The 15,255-nt window shown below is 33.3% G+C and overlaps 1 protein-coding gene across 2 annotated transcripts in view; it reads left to right on the top strand.

Moving 5' to 3' along the window:
- The first annotated feature begins 1,256 nt into the window (after positions 1-1,256).
- Positions 1,257-15,255, top strand: part of LOC138706252 (U-scoloptoxin(16)-Er12a-like) — a 44,007-nt gene continuing 30,008 nt past the window's right edge. The window contains exons 1-4 of one of the 2 annotated variants that reach the window (XM_069835324.1): positions 1,257-1,982; positions 2,070-2,166; positions 7,190-7,328; positions 9,306-15,219. In XM_069835324.1, coding sequence (XP_069691425.1) covers positions 2,082-2,166; positions 7,190-7,328; positions 9,306-9,417 — 336 coding nt within the window. In that variant the 5' untranslated portion in view covers positions 1,257-1,982; positions 2,070-2,081 and the 3' untranslated portion in view covers positions 9,418-15,219. Of the gene's footprint in view, positions 1,983-2,069; positions 2,167-7,189; positions 7,329-9,305; positions 15,220-15,255 lie in introns of those variants that run through there. The other variant, XM_069835325.1, reaches the window with a different exon arrangement.

Raw genomic sequence — 15,255 nt, 5'->3', positions numbered from 1 at the left:
AGTATAATATACACGGAAACGTGTATGTACAGTAGTGGCAAAGAAACCGGACCGACGGAATAATCAAAGTCCCCTAAATGAGCCACCACGCATGCCACGCCCGCATTCACAAGATATCGAGTAATCTATTGAAATTGTAGTTTCGACTGCTTACGTAGCCCATTTCGAAAGCCATTAGAAAATTCATGTTCTGGGCATAATAAGATAATTAAGTAGTAAAATATCGCTGCAATCGAAAAGTATTGGGAATAAATTTGAATTAGGAACAAAAAAAAGGCTCCTTCCTAGGCAGATTTCGAACCACGAAAGTCTTAGTTACCAGTCTATCGTGCTCTTGAGTGAACAAGGCTATGAAATCAGCTACAAGTGTCGGTCCGGTTTTTTTTTTTTTGCCACTACTGTACATATAGTGTTCGTCTTGAAGACAGGACATAGAAGCTATGGCATACTAAATTCAAACTTCAAAAATAATGTATTGCTTACTACTGGAAAATGATTTTCCTGTTAAATGAGTAGAGGTTTCCATATTTAACAGCGATTAATTACATCAATTCTTTATGAAATTATTAGACAGATTTCTAACATAGGCCTATAACATTCACTGCTAACAATGACAATATTGTGATTTATCACGTCATTCTATGATTATGATGATATTTATTATTATTGTTATTATTATTATTATTATTATTATTGTTATTATTATTAAAATAATAAATCTCCAAACTGCAGTACTGGTAACTGTATTGTATTGTACACTGTATTGTGTTAGTGTGTCAATTTAAACAACATGCTTGGAATAACTTAAATCAGTGGTAGTCAATTTATGGTACACCTACCTGCAGGGTATGTGGGGTTGTCTCGAGGGGTACGCATTCCACTGATTATGTACGTAATTTTTTTTACATGTTTATTTTAATACATTTGTTGATAATTATTTCATTATACTGTATTACAGTTTATTTTGCAGTATCAACTCTTGTTTTTCCTTGCTTGAATACCATTTTACGTTTCAATACTATTATTATTGTATGAATAACTACTGTGTAATAATAATAATAATAATAATAATAATAATAGTAATAGTAATAATAATAGCAATAATAATATTATAGTAATAATAATAATAATAATAATAATAATAATATTATACTAATAATAATAATAATAATATCTTTTTAGTACAACATCAATTATAGCCTTTTGTTAATTAATATACATAATTGCAATGCAGTTTAGGATACACATTTATATTTTGGGGGTACGCTAGCAAAAAGATAGGAATACCACTGACTTAAATGACAGATGAAGGAATTATACCCAATAATGAAGTACAACATTAAATATGGACTTAGAAAACAAATGTCAGAAATTTAAAGATGAGAACAGATTCAGTCTATACAACGTTGTACCATTTCCCTATGACTAACCGAGAGGGTGAAGTCGTTTTTCAGAATAGTATTCTGAAATTCCTTTGCAACTGAGTGCCGATCTGATTTGAGTAAACAATGCAACAGACTGTACTTTTTCCTGTGTAAACGTCAATTCCATATTATGTTGCTGCTATTGTCACCTGCAACAGAATATGTGGATTATTCAATACTGCAAGAAAGCTTTTTAGTTGATATATATAACATGAACCAAAGTATGTTTCAGTACGTGTATAATGAGTAGGTACTATTGTTGAATTATGAATTTATAAACCAATGTTATGTACATTTAAATTCCGAAACATTTTAAATGTGTTAAATAGCTTTCACAAACCTTTTAAATGTCACATGGAAGTTGTGGCTTACTTAACATTTACTAAACCGGAAAGCAAGTTACATCCGAGAACGTCTAAACCGCTAACAGGCATGTCAACTTGAACCGGGAATTTCTGCTGCAATATTAACGTTAAACACATCATTTGTCGACACTTGAAACTGGAGAAGATTGAAAAAATAAGATATTCAAGTTCTCTAGAATCGCTCTTCTGAACGGTGAGTATGAATATGCTACCTTATAAAATTATAATGCGTATCTTTTAAATGTTGATGATTATATAACTTAAAATAATTCCTTTGCAGATTGGTATCATTATGAAGTTACGTGTTCGTCTGGTCTTCGTTCTTCTGCTGTCTTTCCTTTTAACAATGACAGATGCAAGACCTAAAAGAAGACCAAGTAAGTTATCATCTTGCATGTAACCATTGTTATCTTTTTTTTCACATTAATATTATACAATCACAGACGACTAGAAGTTTAAATCTAAACCCCCTTTATAATGTGAATGAATTTTATGATATTATGTGGTGATGTTTCACATGCATACTGTATATATATATTTTTTAATTATGACAGTATCATATTATACTGCATTGTCATTTGGCGAATTAAACCAATTCAATTCATATCGTGTAGAGATGAAAGAAGTTGTTTTCTCGTAACAGTTCGAACTGTTTCGGTTCCTTGAAAATTACAATAATTATTCCGTGTACATCCCTATTGCGCAAGGACCTCTTTCCTTTCAAAGGGAGCTAGTTTCTGCAGTCCCGGTTAGACAGTCCGGGAAAGATCAGCCTAATTTGTTGTCCTGATAGCTGTTTGCACTAGTTGGTTCCATGCTCTCCTCTCTTACGCGATCGTGGTTCACCTACTGCCGAAGATCCTGAGTTCGGCTATCCATCGGGTTATCTGCCTGTTGGCGTTCCTCCGTCCGGTTCTGGATCCCAAACTCCTTCAAAATGCTAGGTTCCAAATAACAGTAGGCCTACCATATATATAACTACACAGGTGCACAGTGGTATTTTAGAACATGCACTTAAGACTAGTATCCCTGATCACTAGACCCCGGATATTATGTAATTACATATTCTGTTCCTGTATATTTGTGGCTATAAGAAAAGCTAAAATGTTGGCGAATCAAACCAAAGCGATCATTATTCCGAAGTTTTAAGTTACATATATTTCACATATTTTAATGAATAATTAATATTTAGGCATTTATTACATATTTCACATATTTCGAAGGATATGGCATGTTTTGAAAGAATAGGCCAACATATTTTTTTTACCAATTTTTCCTCGAATTCATTCACAAGTTACAAGTTTGAAAACTGTTTGTAAGGTTTGCCCCTCGTCTCTAATGCGTACAAATAATTTAATAATAGGAAATAATTTAATAATAGGAAATAATAATGTATTGTGTCAAAAATGAACATCCCTTTGCCTTGCAAACAGTTTGTATATCCCTTAACAAGTAACGGTGAAGTAGGAACAAATACCAATGCAAGGATGGGTCATTGACGCTTTGTTCTCCTACAGCGATGAAGGACGGAGTGAAAATTACCTTGCTGGTATGACCGTTTGGTACAAACACACCCAATCAATTGCTCTTAAAGAAAACAGTACCGGTAGTTATTTCACTTTTCTTGAGAAGTTTTTTTCTGACATCAGATGATACAGCTAACTAGTCTTACTATAGCGCCAGTCGCATCCAGCTTACATATATGTGTGTGTGTGTATATATATATATATATATATATATATATATATATATATATATATATATATATATATGCATACATGCATGCATACGTACATGTACAGTTTTCCTGGAAAAGGATGAGACGATTGAATATTCCTAAATCTCAGATGTAAGACACTGCGCATGATCGGAGACCAGAGCACTGATACTCAAGATAACGAATATTGAGTTACTTAAATGCAGGCTATTTGGTTTGTTACTACCATCGTTCCGAAATTCACTTCAAATACTCCAAAAATATGATAATATTACGTAAATAAAATATAAATATATACGTAAATCGTGTAGTTAAATCGACAATGGACCTTCATGACTAGATCGACACTCCGCACATAAAGGAAAGCTTTCGTGTCGTTTCAATAGCTCAGACGCTAGGACTTCTGCCTGTTGTGTGGAAGAGAGCGAGATCGATTCTTAGTCTACATCAACGATTTTTTTTTTGTTTAAATAATGTTGAAATAGCTAAGTAAAGTTGAAATAGAGTTTTACAAAGTCCTGAGATTAAGTGTTAATTATCACAGACAATACAAAATTACAAGTTATAATATTATAAACGTTAATCTAGTGAATGCATTTATAAACACACACACATATATACTGTACAATGTAAATGCATATATATTAAAAACAAACAATTAAAATGAAATTAAAAAATATTCCTAAGCCACAAAGACAAACTTAGAGTCCTTAGACTATGTCATTTGCTGAGTAATTATTACAATATTTTATTAGTAGCTTTCCCATATGTGTAAGAAATACACTCGCACAAAACAATTTTTGTTAAAAGTGTGGCTTTGGATTATTTCATTCTCACCCCTTCAGTTGATTTTAACTATTTTATCTACGTGTTTCTATTAGTGTTTAATTTAATGTGCAGTCAATTTTATTCATGTTATAATTGAATGAAAAAGCAATGTTGCAGTTATTGACTAATTATATATATATATTAATACTAATTATTAAATGCAACTGTTAAGTAACCAATTGCAGTATCTTTTACAAAATCTTGAATGTTTAAGTTGTCAATAATATTTCTGTGCCATATACTATAAGACGTTAAAAGAATTTGCAATAGATTTGGAATCCTCTACTTTATAATCACTTGTTTTAATGAAAAAATATTTTCTTTCTTAGAATATCTACAAGTTTAACTTTAATAATATTCCGAATAGCTTTAATTGCATTATCTGAATTTTTTACTTTTCTATTCAAATGTATTCTATTTCCCTCTTTCATAATTTTTGATAAATTACACTGTACTTCTTGTAGTATTTAAGAATATGAAGATCATTACATTGCAGCTCATTGCATAGAGATTCTTCTTTTAATACATGAGATTTTTAAGTCCCTACGTTATCTACATTTTTTTTACTTTTGAATTTTTTCACAACATTGAGTGGAGAACATCCACTGAAGTGATTCTGAATTTAAGTGAAAGATACAATACATTTACCCTTAATATCAGTAGTACCAGTGTCATATACGTTTTTCCAAGATTCATTTTGTAGACATAAATGTAAATAATCACCCGAATAGAAATTTAGTCTAATTCTGTGTACAAAACTTTCATCAATAGCTGTGCTACTTCAACTTGTATGCTGGTGGGAAAATTACTCTACAACTAAGGTTGTCAGTTTCAAGGAGTGAATTTAATTTACTTTTACGGAAAAGTTCCGAGAGATAATCTATGTTTATGTCACTACAGAATAGCAACCTATGCCCACCGACGCCCTCGAAATCGAGACGAAATGTGGAATCAAGTTGTTGACACCTGGGAAGATCTCGCCGGGGATCAGAACCTATTCCACAATCTCGTGACATCCATGCCGGATTGACTTAGAGATGTAATAGAAGCTGATGGCATGTGGACAATATTTTAAGTTAACAGGTCTCTTTTTGTTTCTTATGATTATTGTTTGAGGAAGAATACTTTTAACTTCCAAATAAGATTTTTTGACGAGGTTCAGCCCACTTGTAAGACCCAGAAATTGGGCATAAATTATTCCATATTTTTCGACAAATTAGACAGTCTAGGAACTCTGAACAAATTCATTACACCTCAATAAAAAAAAAGCTTTACCTGGGATCGAACAAGAGACGTTTCGATTATATAGTGAAACCGACACTCTACTATATGAGCTACCGAGACAAGACAGTGACAGCAGCAGTCCAGAATGTAGATCCCATAGCAGGCGTTTGCCATTCGGTACAGAGAAGCAACGATATTTTGTGACTCGAGCTATGTTGTGAAATCGTGCCCTTAAATGGCTATCTTCATCGTGATTCTTATTCTGGTCCTTGTCCTTGTTGTGGTCCTTGTAACAATTCTTGTTGTATATGTCATGGTATTTATTGTTACGTCGATATCGAGTGAACCGCGCTGTAGAACTTTAACTTCCGACGACCAAGAGTCGTCTCATTCCTTTTAAGGGTAACTGTACATGCGTGCGTACGTGCGTACGTACGTACATACATACATACATACATACATACATACATACATACATACATACATACATACATACATACATACATATATACATACATAGTATTCTGCCAAATAAACACAGCATTCTCTAATCTATCCTATTTTCTGCCTTCCTCTTAGTCTCCGCGTGTTATCCATACATCTTAATGTCGTCTGTTACTTGCCCGTGTCACTTTTCGAACGGCGCCACATTGAGCGAAACCTGTACTCAGGCGAACATACTTCGTCTTATGCAGAACCCTTATTAGGTTACTTATAAATTAATGCATGCACTAATGGCTTGAAATTATAGAAGAGATTCCAAAATTTGTAAAGTGACTTAGGAATGCAATATTTAATAATAATAGTAATAATAATAATAATAATAATAATAATAATAATAATAATAATAATAATAATAACAGTAACAAACTTATTTATTCTGGTGGTGTTAAGGCCATCATATCTTCTCCTCCACATCACCATAAACTTGTATACATACAAAATTGTATAGCAGCTAATTATTAAGAAACTAATTATTAACGTTCAATTTACACAAAACAAGAACGTTTGCAATTACACTAATACAAAACAAAAAAAGATTCTGCAAAACATTAAACATTTTAAATTTGTATACTATTGAACAAAGCTTAAGGCCTATATTAATAATATTAATATAAATGACTAAACAAGAAAGGACAGCTAATAATGCATACAAGAAATACAACTATAAATTACTAGACAAAGGCTGTAATGACACATATGTAACTTATTAATTTAACACATTTTACAGGATTCTTTATTCTGCAAATTTAGGTTATTCTAGCGACCATATATTCTAGGGTTGTTTGCTTATAAAATATGTTTCTCTTAAAAGAACTACGACTCTACATTGTCTGTATTACATGATCTTTATGATGATTAATGTAGTAGTGATGGAATATCGGTAGAAGAAACTGGAGTAGCTACCGAAAACTTATCACCAAGCCCCGTCTTTGTCTACCAGAAATTTCACTGGGATCCGCCGGATTCAAAAAGTTCAAGTTATTATAGGCTTACGTGCATAGAGTAAAATTTGTAGATTAACAGCTATATGAATTGTTATGTCGTTATTGCTATCCATTAAACGCTGGCTTCTTTTATTTCTTGTTCCGCAGAATCATACTTATTATTTTACGCCTCATATGTTGCAGACTGCCCGAGCGCCTGTGGTAATTGTTCTGCGCACAATGTCGGAGACGAATGGCAGGGGCGTAGTGTGTCTGCCACCTCATGCGGAAGTATTAAGTGTAAGAGGTTCAGGGAAATGACAATGAACATCGGTGGTGTAGGGTAAGAAACCGTTGATATGACTTCCTCTATTGTTAGGCCTATGTTCGCACTCAGTGGATGTCATTTAACAGACTCCAAATGTAAATTTGTGCTGTTTTTTCTTGAGTTCTTTAACTAGTATTTAACTATCTTATATCGTTTTGTATTCACTTCAGCAGTGACGACAATTTTTTTTTTTACTGTCCCTTATATATTTGAAAGACACTAAGAGAAAAATAATTAAAGAATTTTGTGGAAGGGAAATTTAATTTGGATTTCTATGGAAATGCTTACTTCATATCTGATGAATTGAAAAATGGCATGAGTCTATTCCGATACAGAAAGGAAGTCACATATGAGGCCCTCAGCGTACAAATGGCCCAACCCACAAAATTTGCATGTTGAGTTTATTGCTTTAAAATGCTTCTCATATTCTCTTCAAAGTGTAAATGGGTCTAATCATCATTCCCATATTTCAGCACAAGTTTTGTTTGTATATCGTATTTCTCGCACTGTTACAAAGAGGTAAAGTAGACAAATATAGTCCATTTTGTGTAAGTACATATTAAATTTGGAAATATTCACATATGATAGATAATAACTATAATGATGTTCACGGGTTATTCTCATCATGTGACTATAATACATATAGTGTACGAGTAAATTGTTAATAGTCTGTAGCCTAAAAAGAGTTCTTTACTTGTGCCCTTAATAATTCATTCCGTGGCAATGTATTATTATTATAGGACTGGCTTATTCTAAGTTTATTTCATTCCGTTTACTAGACACACTCAAATCTCGCAACATATTTTATCTATGTCTATCTATCTATCTATCTATCTATCTATCTATCTATCTATCTATCTATCTATCTATCTATCTATCTATCTATCTATCTATCTATCTATCTATCTATCTATCTATCTGTCTGTCTGTCTGTCTGTCTGTCTGTCTGTCTGTCTGTCTGTCTGTCTGTCTGGCTGGCTGGCTGGCTGGCTATCTGTCTGTCTGTCTATCTATCTATCTATCTATCTATCTATCTATCTATCTATCTATCTATCTATCTATCTATCTATCTATCTATCTATCTATCTATCTATCTATCTATCTATCTATCTATCTATCTATCTATCTATCTATCTATCCATCCATCCATCCATCCATCCATCCATCCATCCATCCATCCATCCATCCATCCATCCATCCATCCATCCATCCATCCATCCATCCATCCATCCATCTATCTATCTATCTATCTATCTATCTATCTATCTATCTATCTATCTATCTATCTATCTATCTATCTATCTATCTATCTATCTATCTATCTATCTATCTATCTATCTATCTATCTATCTATCTATCTATCTATCTATCTATCTATCTATCTATCCCTCTATTTATTTACTTGTTTGTTTTGTTTGTTCTAATACCCTAATTCCTGTATAGGCGTTAGATACAATCATAGGGATTTACTGATATCTCCTGTCACTTTTTCCCACAATTAAAAACTATGAATGAATGAATGAATGAATGAATGAATGAACTAATGAATGAATGAATGAATTTGTGGATGGTGCACATCCAATCTCACAACTAATTCAAAATAATTTTATTATTATTATTATTATTATTATTATTATTATTATTATTATTATTATTATTGTCGTCATCATCATCATCATCATCATTAACAACTCTGAATTAAGCGTAACAGACGTAACTTAGATGTTTGCGAGCCCAATGGTGACTCGAAACTCTAGCGGGGCGTGGGTTCGAATCCCGCTTAGACTGATTACCTGGATGGAATCCTTTCTTAGATTTTCCCAAACAGTAAGCATTATGTTAGGTAATCCTTCGGCCTTTCAAAATACATCATCTCGCCATCATCAAATCCATCGACCCTAGGTATTCACTGAGTTGATTCAACATCGTAAAGTATGTGACTTAAACTTTAGTGTGATTCTGAGTTTTTTCTGATTATTGTAATTTTTCTAGCTGCCCATCAGAAAGCTTTGCACCAGGAGTGAAGAACTGCTACATGAAGCCTGGCATAGTGGGAGCTATATATCCTGCCTGCTGCCCCAGACCTTTCTGCGAGAAAGACTAGACTGCCAGTTGCACCATCCTCAGCACGAGGAAATTCATCCAATAATACAATTATGTAAAAGATCATGCATTATGTGTCATACTACGAATGATTTTGAATACCGTTAAGCCGGCTAGCCTCTATACTAGCGAGAGGATTTACTTAGAGATGTTCAGAATTACGATTTACTGTATATTTGTTAACACTATTTTACGATTTCAGATACAATAAAACATATCTTAACATCACAACACTGGTCACTGCAGCTATAATATTATGGCTATCAATATATTTACCAAATATGTGTATGTATATATATATATATATAATTTAATTCTGTTTACTAGACACTCTCAAAAAACGTTTGTATGTATGTATGTATATATGTATGTATGTATCTATGTATGCATGCATGTATGTATGTATGTATGTATGTATGTATGTATGTATGTATGTATGTATGTATGTATGTAAGTATGTATGTATGTATAGCCCTAGTTTCTATTAATTTCGGTGCTCAGAGCCTTAGCTTGTCAAATTAGTTTATTTCCAATTTTGTTGCTTCGCCAAATCTTTCAGACGTAATATTTTTACTTGAATCTAACGCTTTTTTTTCACTGCATACGTGTTTGTTTTACCTACTCTATAGGGACTAGGAAATAATTTCTTACTGATAATGTAGTGTGATCCACAGTTATTAATTTAGAGGATCATGATTGGTTTATATCTAAAATTCGGTGTCTTCCAGTTCGACCAAGAGAAGAAATGGTACAGTCTAATTTATTGGACCGCAAAGGAACAATGCTGGAAATAGCTGGTAACGTCGGTTCCAGTTCGACCATGTATGAAAGACCATGTACACGTAAAGTACATGTACAAAATTATTTATCTCGAGATACAAAATACAGATGTAAAAATATTTTCAGGCAATATAAGACTAGGTCACTTATCAACTTACCGAAATGAACTCCAGCCTATACACTATGTTTGACACTATTTCCGTCTAATTACAGTATATATCGAAAGTTTTCTTTGACCTTATACAGTGGTCACAAATTATTGGGCGATTTCAGAAGGCTCCGTTCTGGTTGAATGATCGTTCACCTCTGCTGAGGCATGGGGACGTGAGGCTAGCAGCTGACTCCTCGGCACTTCATGGGCTGCCGTACCACTGGTTTATTTTGTTTATTTAATAAGATTTTAGATCATAAGACATTTTAAAATTTATTAAAAATTGCACTGGAATTGTAAGCCTAATAATGATGTTCACGAAATAAAAACAACAGAATTCGAAGGAAAAAAGAAAGTGTAACGCACGTGTCAAAGGGATGAAGTAAAAATATAGAGGTCTTAAATAAAAATGCCATAATTATACATAAATACAACAAACAATAAATTTATATTTGCATTAATTGTTTGACTTTCGTATTCTTAATCGGTATCTTGCTATAATATACTAGAATTTCATTATTGTCAGATTTATATACACATATGTATATAGAATTATTTTGATATGTAGGTGCTAAAAAGGAGACATTTAGGACTTCATAAGACTTTCAGGAGTTTATATAAAATTAACAGTGTAGTAAATATTCTATTTTAGGTAGAATGTAGGTACAAAGAACTGATGCTGACAGTGAGTGCTACTGAACTGAGGACTCAGATTATGTAACTGAAAGGGACGTATTCCTGATTGGTCAGTTTTATATCACGTAACGTGGGTTCATTAACGCGAAAACTAATTTACAAGCTCTCGTCTAACCGAGAAAACCTACTATCCCTTTTGTGCTGGGATGAACTTTTCCAAACGAATTTCAGTTCCAGGAAATTAAATAACATCTTCTCTCCCCTTCTTAGACCAATTATAGACGAACTTGCCAGACCACTGTCTGTCTGTAAGATTTTTTTTAATTGCATTTTTGAAGTGTTTTGGCCATTTTTGCATTTTAGTACCGGTATTTTTATTTTTAATATAGATGTGAAAGTTACTCAAAAGGCACTTTTCAGGCACAAAAGTAGTTTTTAGGACTTTATAGGAGTTTATGGTTCATTAAGGCTTTTCAGGTCCTATAGAATTTTAATACGGGGATCCTATGCAGTACATGAAACGTAAATCTTAATAGCATCCATCTAGGACGTAGCAAACAAAATAGGTACGGAACTAGAAATTCGATCCATAGTAATTGTAGGCCTATATATTTCTTTATTTTTCCTTTACCTACAATTTGATTTACAGTACTTCTTGTTTGGCTGAAACACAGAAAGTTAGAACGACTCGTTTAATTTGTTACCCTTCTGAGTTTACTTATATCCGCAATATAACTAGGATTATTTTCTTTCAGTTGACAATAATTAAACGCTGAAATGAGAATTTTTATTTCATTTTTTTCGTCAGAAACTATTTCTCAGAACTTAATACAAATATTTATTCATTATGTTTATTAGTAGTATGACATGGTAGATGTAATCTTTTTTTATATGTTTCAATTTTTTGTTTAATAATTAACAAAATCATAATTTTTATCAAGTTAATTAATATTCGAAAAACAATAGGAACAACTGGATAATACGCACGGCAGACCAATATCGATAGTCGACTCTACTCGCTGGCCACTAGTCACCGGGCCGTACCGAGCCGTATCAAACAAAATACAATCGAAATGGTGGTAGTCAAATTCGCGACTATATTCTTAAATAATTCACTCCATTAGTCTAGTTCAAGGTTTTATGTAGTACAACGGCGGTTTTTTTAATGCATTAAAAGAAAATGAAGATGTAATAAGATAATAAACTAGGTTATCACAAGGAAATTAACAGGAAAAAAGGTGTGTTTCACGGAATACAATTAAAATGACGGAAAGTAAATTTCCGGTTAATGTTCGCCAAAGCGTAAAGTACGTAATTATGACGGCGTTGCTGTTTTATTTCTGGCCTATCGAAAAATACCTAGCCTTTTACGAAAAAAAATTTAAGGACCATGAAATTATTCACCGCTTTCATTATAAGCCTATTATTTTTTAACAATATTACGAATCAAAAACTGTCATATTATATAATTTTAACTACTACATGGACGAATCAAATCAAGCTAACCTAACCAAAGCTAACCTAACCTAACCAAAGCTAACCTAACCTAACCTAACCTAACCAAAGCTAACCTAACCTAACCAAAGCTAACCTAACCTAACCAAAGCTAAGCTAACCTAACCAAAACTAATCTAACCTAACCAAAGCTAATCTAACCTAACCAAAGCTAATCTAATCTAACCTAACCTAAGCTAACCTAACCTAATCTAAGCTAACATAACATAACCTTCGTAAATGCAAGGCCTGTAACCGGAGCAAGAAGGGATCTCAATCATTTAATCTGCAAGTACACGCAAAAATAAATTCAAGTAAGGATCACGCTCCCACTGCATGAGAGGTCCGCGCATGCGCTACAGCAAAACTGTTTCTGTCCCGAGCCTCTCATCTAAGGCACTCGTCATAATTTACTCGCAATATTTACGCAAATACACATTGTCGCTAACAGTGGTGCTATCTCTCAATAATGTTCAGAACGAAGGAGGTAGACAGAGAGAGAAAAAATTTCTCCCGCCAACTACGCCACACACCAACGTCATGTTCTTATGTTGGTGACATTGTGCATTTACTTAAATTTGGTGGTAAACGTAACGGCACGGTTCAAAGTGGCCGTGCTAATTCTCCAGTATAGCGAAACAATAAAATGATAAAAAAAGATTTCATCTACCATGTCAAACTACTAATGAACAATATGACAAAAGTTGGTTTCTTAGAAAATGGTACCCAACAAAAAAAGAAAAGAATTCAAACATTATCATTCCACTGTTTAATTATTGTCAACTGAAAGAAAATAATCCTACTTACTTGTTATGGGTATCAAAGAACTGATGATGGTCATTTTTATGATTAGTGAAAATGTTGTTTGTCTGTCTGCTATAGTTCTGGAGAAAATCCAATTTCTTTTGCAGAGAAGGTAAAGCATACGGAACAGGCGGCAAACTGTACTACGTGTTCTATGCATGCATTTTACTTTCTTTTCCATCCATTGTCCCTATCAGCATTAGCACCACCACAAACACCATTTGCAGCATAAATGAAACGCAACAGTTACGTAATTTCAGAAAAAATTATTTTCTCAATATCTTTTTATTCACAATATCTACAGAATTCCCTGCAACAGTTTACGACACAGTTTACATTTCCTATGAAAGTTATTTGTTTTGAAGCGGCCTCTCAAAAGGTACCATATTTAACCCCGACTTCCATTTGAAATTTTAAAGTAATACGCCACTGACCCCACTTCCTGTTAAGGCTGATTGATGAAATCAAGCTCAAGTGAAAGTTCACGTGTGCTTAGTTACAAATATTTTTGTCTCGAAAATTTTAATGCACTAGTTTCCGAAATAAATTACTGTTACGAGTGGTGTGAATCACCCTGTATATTCAGAATATTTCGGGACCTGAATGAAGACAAAAGCTTTCCCTGGTTTTTACATATAGAAACACAACAAAAATTTGGCATTTTGAGTTGTTTTTAAGAGTATTTATTGTACTAATACACTACATAAACTCTCACAGTCTTACTAATAAACCGTGTATAGTTTTTATACGAGACTTATGCAGAGTTGAGACAGAAAACGTTACTAATAAACCATGCATAAGCGATGGATGTATAAACAGACTGTAACTATACAATTGGAATTGCTTTGCAGTAGTTATATACACGAAACCCCTTGTTTAAGCGTTGTATATAGAGAAAAAATGGCTGCCCCTCTAACAGCTGTTCGTATCGACTGTTATTTTATGTTGATGGCTGTCTTGTAACCACAGAAGAACGAATCAAAGAGCATAGAATAATTAGAGTAATATTGCTGTAGCTTGTACTCTTTGACCAAAATATAGTGTAGTAATCGATCAGAGCCAGTTGTAGGCTACTATCGATACTTAACACGGCACACTAGAACGCTCTACCGGATGCAGTAGAGAATCTCAGATATTCTATTACCTTTCGTAACGAAGTAATGACGAAACTATGTACACGACGTATGTAGTGATTACTAGTATGGAATTTACACACGACTTATAAACGAGCTACTCATTGTATAAGTATAAGACAGTTAAACGTCTGTATGTAGAGTTTTTATTAGTAAGACCGTCAATGTTTATATACCGGAAAACAAATGCACACGCAAAGCGCATCCCTCAAAGCACACGCGCGCTGTCTGTCGGTGTTAGTTCAGGATATCCCTATTGTAATTGTATTCTTAATATTGTAGTTGTAATCACCTGGTAGAGAGGAAGAGAAGGCCTGATGACCTTATCTCTATCAGGTTAAATAAATAAATATTTTCAAATGTTGCTACGTCAGTCATCTGGAACAAAAAATATGTGTTACTTAATACTACCTAATTTTTTTTTTAAATTGGTTTATAACATTAACCAAAGTATGTTTCTCTACGTATATTAGAAGTCTATTATCAAATTGTGAATCTGTAGACAATTTTATGTACATTTAAATTCGGAAACGCTTTACATTTGTAAAATTCTATGCACGGAACTTTGAAATGCCACATGGAAGTTGCGGTTTCCTTAACATTTATTTCATCGGGAAGGAAATTAAAGCGGAGACCCTGTAAACCGCTAGCAGATTTATCAGCTCTAAACGGAAACAACAACATGCATCGCTATAGTATTAGCATTAAACAAATCCTTGAATAAATACTTCATTTGTCGACATCCCAGAGTGCAGAAGATTGGAAAACCAAGATATTTCAATTCTCGAGGTCGCTCTTCTGAACTGTGAGTATGAATTTGTATGCTTGTAATAATAATACT

The sequence above is a fragment of the Periplaneta americana genome, chromosome 9, assembly GCF_040183065.1.
Source record: "Periplaneta americana isolate PAMFEO1 chromosome 9, P.americana_PAMFEO1_priV1, whole genome shotgun sequence".
Classification (NCBI taxonomy): Eukaryota; Metazoa; Arthropoda; class Insecta; order Blattodea; family Blattidae; genus Periplaneta; species Periplaneta americana.
The sequence above is the reverse complement of the archived record's forward strand: the minus strand, read 5'-3'. Positions and strand labels throughout refer to the sequence as shown.